At 59.0% G+C, this 10,739-nt stretch overlaps 2 protein-coding genes across 2 annotated transcripts; both read left to right on the top strand.

The window, feature by feature from the left end:
* Positions 1 to 215: 215 nt before the first annotated feature.
* On the top strand, positions 216 to 2,615 carry LOC128917574 (alpha-1-acid glycoprotein 1-like). The gene is made up of 6 exons (XM_054220881.1): positions 216 to 349; positions 972 to 1,114; positions 1,345 to 1,415; positions 1,717 to 1,818; positions 2,076 to 2,176; positions 2,366 to 2,615. Exons 1-6 carry the CDS (start codon positions 239 to 241, stop codon positions 2,426 to 2,428), a joined length of 591 nt encoding a protein of 196 aa, XP_054076856.1. The 5' UTR covers positions 216 to 238; the 3' UTR covers positions 2,429 to 2,615.
* Positions 2,616 to 3,721: 1,106 nt separating this feature from the next.
* On the top strand, positions 3,722 to 9,650 carry LOC128917587 (alpha-1-acid glycoprotein 1-like). Its single transcript, XM_054220893.1, has 6 exons — positions 3,722 to 3,875; positions 4,418 to 4,560; positions 5,198 to 5,271; positions 6,515 to 6,625; positions 7,440 to 7,543; positions 9,478 to 9,650. The coding sequence occupies exons 1-6, from the start codon at positions 3,765 to 3,767 to the stop codon at positions 9,604 to 9,606; spliced, it is 672 nt and encodes a 223-aa protein (XP_054076868.1). The 5' UTR covers positions 3,722 to 3,764; the 3' UTR covers positions 9,607 to 9,650.
* The last annotated feature ends 1,089 nt before the right edge of the window (positions 9,651 to 10,739 follow it).

Below are 10,739 nucleotides of genomic sequence, written 5' to 3'. Positions count from 1 at the left end.
GGGCTTGCGTTTTTGTTGGGAATTTTTTTTTTTTTTTCCTCTTTTCTGCTGGAGAAACCCAAGCTTTTGCAAGTTTGATTTCCTCCACCTGCTATTGCTTCATGCCTGAGCAAACAGCCCAGCGGCTAAACAAGCACATCAGGGCTGGGGACGTCCCGCTTTGCGGGTGGCCGTATATAAGGGACTGGGATGAGCGACAGCCCGCCAGAGCAGGAGCCTCCTCGCGGCCACCTGGGCGATGCTGGCTGCCCTCGCCCTCCTCCTGGGGCTGCCGCTCGCCCTCGCCGCCGACCCCCCCGGCTGCGCCCCGCTCCTCACCGTCACCCTCGACAATGCCACCGTCCCTGGGGTAAGCCCTGCCCTCAGCCGGGCGCCCGTCCTCGCCTTTTCTACCAGCACCATGAGCCGTTACGGGGCCGGGAACGGGTTATGAACCCCATGGGCCGCTCAACGCTTATCTCACTGCCTGGCCATGCTTATTTTCCTAAAAAAAATCAAGGCTGCTGCACAGGAGCATGGGGACAGGGCAAAGCCTTGCAGCTCTGCACCCATAAACTCATGAGCAAACGCTTTGGGGGGGCTCCTGCTTCCATCCCCCCATGCAAACCGGGCTGGGCAGCACCGGCCCCAGTGCTTCGCCGCTCTCTTTTAAGTCCTTCAAGTGACGGGGACTCGGGTCACGAGTCGCCATCCGCAAAAACCCTTCACTGCATAAACAGTATTTAGTCCCTCGGGGATGTTTAGTGGGAGGAAAGCAACGAGAGCCGGGCACAGAGCGGGCGGGACAGGACCGCGGAAGCAAACTGGCCATCCCGGAGCTGGGGCATCGCCTTTGTGGGGAGGGGGCAAAGCCAAGAGCCCCTCACCCGGCCTGGATCCTGCCCGGGACGGTCACCTACCGGGTTGCTGGTGGCCATGGGTGAACCCAGCACGGCCCCCCCAACCCTTCCCCGCTCCCCACTTCTCCGCAGCTCCTGGGACAGTGGATCTACATCGCCGGCGCCTCCAGGTACGAGCCTCACCTGGCAGAGCTGAGGGCTGTGAAACACGCGGTTTTTTCCTTCTCTCCCGGCAGCCACGAGGACGAGCTCAACGTCACCGAAATCATGAGACTGTAAGGACGGGGATTCACCCCCTCATCCCGCTCCCCCCAACCCCAGGGACATTTCCACCCACCGGCACCATCCTCCAGGCTGAGACACCCCCACAGATTTGGGGCTGGAGAGCAGCTGTGACAAATTTATTTAAGCTCATCAGCTCGGCTCCAGTTCTGAACCCTCGGGTTTGGTTGGGGCAGTTTTGGGGAGCGGGAGGGTTGCCCCGTCTGACCTCTCTGCCCCGCAGGAACGAGACGTGCGTGGTGAGGAACACCAGCAAGATCCTCATCTTTTGGCACAACTCCACCCTGGCACATGGTAAAGCCCCGGCGGCGGCGTGGGGGTGGGATGGGGAGGGCACTGCACCCACACCTTGCACCCTCCCGCTTCTACCCCTGCTATTTGGCATCCCGAGCCCCCGTCATGAGGCCATTTTACACCTCACAACATGCCTGCAACTGAGGGGGAAAGTTTCCCACAGACTGGTCCCCACTGGGATGGGTCTCCCACGGTGAGGGGGGTGAGCAGCCCCCGCCGCGCTGCCGGCTCTGCCCGGGCTGAGCCCCGGCATGGGGAGACGCTTGCCAACGGGGGACCCCCCTCTCCCCATGCCTTCCAGTCGATGACCAGATCTTTTCCACGGCCAAACTGATCCAAAACGACAAGGACCTGCTGATCATGAAGCATCTCAACCCCAGCTCCCCAGGTCTGAGCCTCTCGGGTAAGTGGATGCTGCGCGGATCCGCAGGGCACGTCCCTGCCCAGGGACGCTTTGATGGGCACCGGCATCCCCAGGCCTCGCAGGCAGGCAAAAAGCCTCTTTTCCCCCCAGTACAGAGAGGGGAAAGATGGGGGCGGGCAGGCAGCGAGCTCCCCATCCACACCACGGGGACCACCAGGGAGCGAAGAACTCCCTAAAATTCCCTTTTCCCCCCCCTCTCCGCCCATTCTCCTTTTACCGCCCCATTTCTCCATCAGCGCGGACGCCCAACGTGACCAAGGAGCAGATGGAGGAGTTCAAAGCCCACCTGCACTGCCTGGGCCTCACCGAGGAGGACGTGTTCTTCACCTCCGAAAAGGTCCGAAGCCCTCCCCAGGGCAGGAGAGCCCCAGCAGGGGCCAGCTCCTGCCGCCGGCTGGGATGGGGGTCCCGGGGGGGTGGAGGATCTGTTTCCCCCCACAGTCCCTCTCCTCCCTGGCTGATCCTGGCTCTTGGGGTGGTTTTGGGACAAGGGGACACCGACGTCCACTCTCCCCCTCTCCCGCAGGACGCCTGTCCCCTGCCCGGGGAGAAGACGGGGGAAGACGATGCGGAGCCGCGGTCGGGGTAAACCCCAGGGGCCGGGTCAGCTGCTCCACCCTCATCCTCATCCTCCTCCAGCCCCTCTGCGGGGATGTCACTGCCCGCCAGGGCCAGCTCAGCCTCAGAACTTTCTAGGGAGATTTTGTTTTTTCCTCCTGGATGAAACACCTCGTTTCCCTGTTCTCACCTGGACCAGAAATAAACCCTCGTGTTACACCCCCCTGTCGCTTCCCTCATCCTCGCCGGGAGCACGGGCAGGACCCCTCCTGCCTGCCCTGCCCTGCCCGCGATGCCGCATCTCCCACCCTGCCTTTCACTCTCGGCAGGAAAAGCCCCGGACAAAACCCCACCTGGGCCAGGCATGGCAGCGGGCGGGGGGACACTCATCCCTCCTGCCAGCTCCGTGGTGGCACGGGACCCTCCTGCCACCCCACCCGGTGCGTCCCCTCCAACAGCGGGGCTCGGGGATGCCAGCACCCACCCATCAGCCCCGACGCCACGGGGAGAGACACAAACCTGCCCCCCCGCCCTGAGTCTCCTCCACCGCGACTCAAACCAGCCGAGGTGCTTTTAGCACCCAAACATCCCACCCTGAATTTTTCAGGTGAAATCCCACGAGCCTGCGCAGGGGCGGGGTGACACGGGGTGACATCGCGCCTTCCCCGGGTGTCTCCGAGCAGGGGAAGGGGGAAAGGACAGGAAAAAACATCAAAAACCATCACCCAGGGCCAGACCGAGGGACTCGAGGGGACTCGAGGGACTCCCCGCTACCGGAGGGGAAAAGGCAAACAGAAATAAAGCCAGAAAAGCAGGTCCTGCCCTGCCCAGCAGCATGGGGACAGCAGTGGGACGGGGGGGCTCGGGAGACACACCGCAGGGGACGCGTCCAGCAGAACGGGGGTGACCTCCTGGGACCCCCTCAGTCCCATTTTTACAACCTGTTTTGGCAAGGAAGGGGAAAAGACCTTCCTGCCCAGGGAGAAGGGGGCTCTTTGAAGCCCCCCCAGGCTTCACCCAAGGTGGGGGGCGGCTGCGCCCCAGCCAACATCTGCAGAGCAGGAGGGAACCGCGGTGGCTGCTCGCAGGGAACAAGACCAGCAAATTTAGGGCAGATTTTAGTTTTAAATACAGCAAGTGCATCGCCCCCGCAGACACCTACTGACGCTCACTGACGGCAGCAGCCAAGGCCCGGGCACGCGGCTCTTCTCCGGGACACGTCCCCAAAAGTGCCAGTTGCGTCACTGTCGCCGAGCCCCCGGCACGTCCCATCCCCCCCCGCAGGGCTGCAAAAGCAAACAGCCGAGCAAGTCCGTCCGTCCATCCGTCCGGGACTTCGCTCGCTCGCTCCTGGCTTTGGGGCAGCCATGGCCAGTGCCGGGGTGGTCACCGCCGTCCTCGGCCTCTCTGCGCTGCTGCTGCCCACCGCCGCCATCCCCTGCCCAGCCCCGCGCCCCGCCAACACCACGGCATCCAAGGTAGGAGACACCCGAGCCCCGGGGATGCCCCACTCCTGCCGCGAGTTTGTGGGTGCTCTGCTGAGCCTCACCACCCCCTGGGGAAGGGGGGACCCTCCCTCGCCCCCCCGGCACATCCACTGAGGCGCCCTCACCAAAAACAAGCAGGACGCGTTTGCTTTCCAAAACACCTCAAATCACTCAATTTTCGCATGGTCCCCCAGCAAGTCCCAGAGGTGACCTCAAAAGAAGAGGGCGGGGGGGGGCGCTATTTTTTGGTGCAAATCCCCCGCGGCAGCAGAGGGCTGTCCTGGCCCCTCACCGCACAGGGGCACCCGCAGCCAACGCCGCACCAGTTCCCAATGCCCACATTCAGCTCTTTCCCCCCCCGGGCATTCGCACAGGTTTCATTGTGTTGCTGCTGGCGCCGCGCAAGAGGGAAAACTAGCAGAGGACAGAGGTCAAAAGGAGTGATTTTTCCAATGGGAGGGTGCAAACCTCTTCCCCAAACTTCCCCCTGCGGCCCCCAAGGCTATCACCGCCCTGTCCCTCTCTCCCCGCAGCTGCTGGGGACATGGCTGTACGTGGCCGGGGCCGCCCAGTTGCCCCAGCACCTCCTGGAGATGCTGCTCATCGACCATGGCCACCTCCACGTGGAGCCCGGCGCCGGCGAGCAGGAGCTGCGCGTCACCCAGCGTGTGGCCGTGTAAGGAGCAGCCCTCGGGTCCCCAAACCATCTCCTCCCACGCGCCGCAGCCCCCGCAACGCCGGACACCAGCGCGGTTTCAGACTGGTTTTCCCAAGGAGAGAGTCCCTCCTGGCTGCTCCACGCATGATCTCCCCTCCCCTCCTCACCCCTTCTTTTACTTAGTTATTTCAGCAGCCCCCAGGTTCAGGCAAATTTTGCAGGGCACAGAGGTCTTGCAGGCACCAAGCCCTGCAGGCGTGGAGGATGCAGGACAAAGGCAAGGAGAAGACCTCTCCAGAGGTCCCTGCACCGTGGCTGCTGACCCCGCCAGGCACCAAAAGCCGTTTTTCCCCCCCCAGGGTCAGGCTTTAAGAATTTTTCTGTGCTGACACCAGCAGCTCTTTGGCAGCTTCGGTTATTTCGGGGTGGAAAAACATCTCGCCACCAAGGAGCCGGGGCAAGGGCAAGGCTGAGAGCAGGAGCTGCAGGTGGAGGTCAGGCAGACGCACGGGAGAAATGGCTTAATTATAACAGTGAGAGCAATTAATTAACCCTGCGGAGGAGCTGGTGGTTGCCCGTGCAGGGCCGGGGCTTTGCTGGTCCTTTCCAGCCCGTGGCAGGGGGTCTCTGCTCCCCTTCCCCTCTCTCTCTCCAGGGGGGACCAGTGTCTCACCAACAACTCCACCTACTTCGAGATCACCACCGGTAACGCCACGCTGGTGAAACATGGTGAGGAGCACCGCTGGGCGCAGCCGTCGGGGTTATCATCACCCAGGCCATTTTTTAGAGGGGCTGAGACAGGCAAAGGGTCCACGGCCATGTTTTACATCTGACATATTTTATTCCCGGGTCATTTTGTCCATTAGAAGCCAAGATTTGAAGCCAAGGCCAGGTTGGACAGGGCTTTGAGCAACCCGGTCTAGTGGGAGGTGTCCCTGCCCAGGGCAGGGGCTGGGACTGGATGATCTTTAATGTCCCTTCCCACCCAAACCTTTCTACGGTTCTATAATAATGTTTGGTGGACTCCAAACAGCTCCCCAGGGCTGGGGGCACCCCGGTCCGGCCCCGCTCCCGGGGGTTGCAGCCCCGCCATTAAGCCACACTAAACCCAACGTCGTGCCAGGAGCAAGGAGCAAACCCGCTCCCACCCCCGCAGGAGAAGACCGCCTCCCGCCTCGCCTGTAAAGTTATTTCACAATCCCGTGGGGAAAGGAGGGGAACATTTGTGGCAGGTTTCAGTGAATTAATGAAGCCTCGCCTTCTGAATTGTTTCCTCCTCCTCGCTGAGGAAGCGACCTCACAAATTCCCTGAGGCAGCCTTTGCACTGACGCAGCCCAGACGGCATTGCTGCGGGCAGGGGACAGTTTCCCCCTGTTTTTGCAGGAGGTGGGGGGGCTGGGGGCCGGGCAGCCTCGCTGGCACCCCGAGACCAACCATCCCCCCGGCACATCGCCGCGGCAGGACGGGAGCTGGGCGGCTTCGGCTCCTTCACAGCCCAGCACACGCTTAGGAAATACCATTCAAATAAACCCAGAGCCAAACAACTCACCCCACGTCAGGACATTTGTCCTCCCCACTGCTGAGGGATGGCTCCCAGGGCATTGTAGCCATAGGACGAGGGGCAATGGCTTTTAACTAGAGCAGGGCAGGTTTAGATGAGACATGAGGAAGAAGTTCTTTACACTGAGGGTGGTGAGACACTGGCCCAGGTTGCCCAGAGAGGTGGTGGAGGCCCCATCCCTGGAGACATCCAAGGCCAGGCTGGATGAGGCTCTGAGCAACCTGGTCTAGTTGAAGATGTCCCTGCTCACTGCAGGGGGTGGGACTAGATGGCCTTTGAAGGTCCCTTCCAACCCAACACGTTCTATGGTTCTATGCATTGCCTATACCCAGGCTGCGGTTTATCGCTGCTGCAGCACCAAAAAGCTGAATATTGTGTCTGTTCCCCACCCCCATTCTGTTCTCTCAAAGCCAAGACCCACCAAACCCTGGGGACGCTGGTGAACCTCAGCTCTGAAGACGTTTTACTCATCCAGCACGAACTGCAGAGGGAAAGGACGTATTTGGGACTGTATCTCTACGGTAGGCAAACTCCATCCTAAAGTAATTTAAAGCTACCACGGGACACCAAAATATGCGCGTAAAATTACCAGCTACAGCCACACAGCAACTTGGTTTCACCAACGGTCAGTGATTTTCCCGAGACTCCAGGGGTCACGGGAGTATTTACAAATCCCATTAAAACCTAAATCTCTTGGCAAGAGCAGAAAGACCGAGTTAAAGGCAAAACCCACTTAAGGCCATAAACGTTCAAAGAACAGGAAGCAAATACAGTTCAGCATCGATAGCATCATAAATTCATCATATTTTTCAAGCCAACCATGATTTTTCGGTATTTACCTCCCAGGGCAGAGCACGTGGCTTTGCAGTGCCGGCACAGGCACGGCTGATCGCATCTACCACAAGCCCATAAAGCAGCATTTTAGACCTTGATAAGGCTTCCCACTGCCCTCCCGAGCTGTAAAGCAGTTGCTTAAGAGAGTTTGAAGACGCATCCAGAAAACTGCCTCCATACTCGGCCTCGGTCCCTCCCGATGTCCCCCAGGAGCATCAGACTGTCCTTAAAGCAGACAGGACCGGAGCTAACTGGGGAGAGGGTTAAAAAAAGTGATGCCCGAGGTTGTTTTTGTTCAGGTATTCACCACAGGGGCGAGAGACCCCGGCAGAGATCCGGGATCCGCAGCACGCGATGGTGGGAGCACGGGGCCATGCGGCACCAAAGGCAGGGAGGGGGCACCGGGGGCCGTGCCGAGGCAACGTTTAACGAGCAACGTGCCGTGCCGAGGCAACGTGCCGAGCCGTGTTTAACACCTGGCAAATGCTTCTCCGTTTGCAGCCCGGAACCTGAGTGCCGGGACAGCCCGTCGGGAAGAGCTGGAGCACCACGCCAGGCGCCTGGGGCTGGGCGAAGAGGAGATGGTGTTCGCCCCGTGGAAAAGGGTGCGTGCGTGGGCAGAGCCCCCGCAGCCCCCCCCAGCCCCGGGCAAGGCTGCCAAGGCTGTCACCAAACTGGGGGCTCGGAGAGGGGTTGTCAAGGTGGTGGAAGTGATTGAGGGGACCATGGCTTGCTTCGACAGTGATGGTGGCTTAAAATAACAGACTCCCCCCCCCCCCCCCCCCGCAGATAACGTGACTCCCCAAAGCGAATACCTGCACCTGCGAGACACTGGCCCAGGTTGCCCAGGGAGGTGGTGGAAGCCCCATCCCTGGAGACATCCAAGGCCAGGCTGGATGAGGCTCTGAGCGACCTGATCTAGTTGAAGATGTCCCTGCTGACTGCAGGGGGTGGGACTAGATGGCCTTTGAAGGTCCCTTCCGACCCAACACGTTCTGTGATCTCTAGTGGAAAACCTGGTAACAGCCTGCCTCCCCTTGGAGAGGGAAGAGAGCTAAAGTAGAGGGGGTTTGCCCCAAAATTCCTGATTTTTGCCTGAAATACCTCATTTTGCCCCCCAGCAGAGGCCATGTGCCCCCAGGAGCTGCAGCGAGGGGCAGGAGGGGCTGGTGCCCTGGGGCACTGCCCGGCCCAGCATCAGCCAAAGCCACAACCATTTTGAAGCCTTAAAAACCCAGGCTGTTTTCAGATTGGGATTTGCTTTTCCGGCAGCCCGAGACACGGGTTCGCAGCCCAGCTGGCTGCAGATGGGACAACAGCACCGGCCCGTCCTCCTCCCCGCCCCGCGCGGGGGTGTCCAGCACCTGGGCGTCCTTTGGGCCGGGGTCCAGCCCTGAGCTCCCAGCCCCATGGGACATCAGGGAAGAGGCACCACCATCCACTCTCGCAAAACCAGGCACCTTTTTCCTTAGTTTTTCCATTGAAATGTTAAACAGACCCAGCCCCAACCTCTGCCACCTGATTTAGGACATTTTGTCCTGCAAATGTCCCAGTCCCCGAGCCAGCGCGATGGGGCTCCCTTTTGCGAAGTGAGGGGTGAAAAAAATACCTCTTTCTGTCTGTCCATTCCTGTCCTGGCTGTTTGCTTGTCCGTGGCAGGAGACTCTGAGCTTCCAGGGGTGCCCAAAACCCCACTCTGAGCTGCCGGGCCGGACCCAACGTAGCCCCTGACACCCCCCCAACCTCAAGATGCTTCTTTTAGAACTATCAAGATCCAGGGGAACTGCGAACGGGAACACAGGCTGCAACCCTCCCGGTGGGGCAGGGGCAGGTCTCCTCTCCCCGTTAGGCAACGGGCAGCACCTGGAGGCAGGGCCCAGCCCCCCCCAAACGAACAGCAGACAGCTGCTGACCCAGGGGGTTGCCAAGGTGTCTGCATCACATTTAAATTTGGGGAAGATGAGCGAAGTTTAGAGAAAGGCAGGGTGAGGGGAATGAGTCAGAGTTGTTTGTCCTTACAAGGTAGAATTGCCCTTAGCAGAGAAGGGGTTTGTGCCCAGTCGAGAGGCAGGACGCAGTGTCTGAGGGGTGAAATTAAACCAATTAACAAAGATTTTGTCATCATGCTGAAGGAGATGGATGTGAGCAGAACGCCAAGTCATGTACCCCCGCGACAGCCCAAGGCATTAGCAGAATGTAAACCACGTGAATTCCCAGTGCCTGGGGAGCACGAGTTTTTTATTTATTCCTCCAAAAGTTTGAATCCCCCTTTCCTTCAGAGCACAGCTTCAGTGTAGCACAGCTTTGCTCCAGAATCCTGGTTTCTTCTTCATCGCACAGGTGTGGAAAATGGCACCAGCAGCAGCTCCAGAGCCAGGCAGGCGGCGTCTGTGACTGGGGCAGCGTGGGGAAGCCCACAGCTTCTCTAAGTGCTCTTGAGCTTATAAGCAGATACAAAGGAAAAGAAAAATACTCCTTTCTTCAGTAAATTCTGACAGCACTGACAGTTCCGCTTATCGCGTTACTGTTGTTTTGGCAGGAGCTGTGTCAAGTGGAAGAAATGGAGAAAGGGAACAGCCCACACATGGAGCCCGCGGTCACAGCGTCACCTCCCGGGGGTCCCCAGCAGCCTGGGGGGCGCGGGCGACTGACACCACGACAGCAATAAACGCCTTCCTCAAACGCGGTGCCTGTTGCGGCCGAGATGCTGGGGGTCTGAGCAGGTCAGAAGTGGGGCCTGCAAAGAGGAACTGAGCACCCAATTCCCTTTGTGTGCCGTTCCACTAGGAGCTGGGAAGAGTCATCATTAAAGGAAGGTGGGATGCAGGACAGCGTGAGACGTGGAAGTTTTTCCAGCACTGACTCAGTCCGCTCAGCCTCACACCAAGCTCCCAAAGAGCTCTGGAAAAGGCAGTACTTCGATGAAGCAGTAATAGAGGCTAACCAGAAGAGGGCAATCATTAACTATTTTAAATGAGCGTCCCAAGCACTTGATGAGTAACAGGAATGTAAAAAAGGCTAGAAACTTATCTTTAACTGTACAGTTTGGAATGCAAAGGAGGCTGGAAACTTATCTGTAACCGTACAGTTTGAGAGGAAGCGGGTGCTTAGCTAGAAGCAACCCCCCAGCTCTCTTGACGGGAGCTTGGCTGCCAGAAGCGGCCCAGCTGGAGCAGATGTTCCTGCCCAAACCCTGTGGACTGAGCAAGAGCTTCCCGATAATGTTCATCCACAGCAAGGTTTGCAACATAATATGACGACACTGAAAAATTATCCTCCTTCCAGAGGGGGAGGGGTGCTAACCCAACCCAAGCTGGATTTTTACTTCCCCAGAAAAAAAGGTCATGTTTCCTCCTTTCCCAATAAGCTCCCACTAAGGTTCAAATTGATTGACATTGCTCCCCATGCCCCCGGTACAGCTCATCAGGCACCTCCCACATCCTTCATCACACCCCCGGCCCCAGGGACGAAAGCGCTGTTGCTCTGCGTTGGTGAGAATGGTGGGGTTTAAAAAGAGACTGCTTTCGCTGCGCGTCTGCAAAGTAACTCAGTCTCAGCTCTAACCTAGTAATTAAGCACTGAAAATATCTCTCTTCCTTAAAAAGGAAGAAGAGGAGAGAAGCTGGAGGGAATCAGCGAGGAGAGAGCCCTGCTCCTCCCTCTGCGGCACCAGGGTGCCCTGTCCCTGCACAGCACCGTTTTCTGGGCAGCGTTTCAGTGATGAGCCTTTGGCCCAATTCCTGCAGTAAAATTGAATTTTGCAAGGTCAAGTACAGCCAATTCCCTCCTGGTCTCAGGGCA

The sequence above is a fragment of the Rissa tridactyla genome, chromosome 14, assembly GCF_028500815.1.
Source record: "Rissa tridactyla isolate bRisTri1 chromosome 14, bRisTri1.patW.cur.20221130, whole genome shotgun sequence".
NCBI lineage: Eukaryota > Metazoa > Chordata > Aves > Charadriiformes > Laridae > Rissa > Rissa tridactyla.
This window is presented reverse-complemented; position numbering and strand designations above follow the sequence as displayed.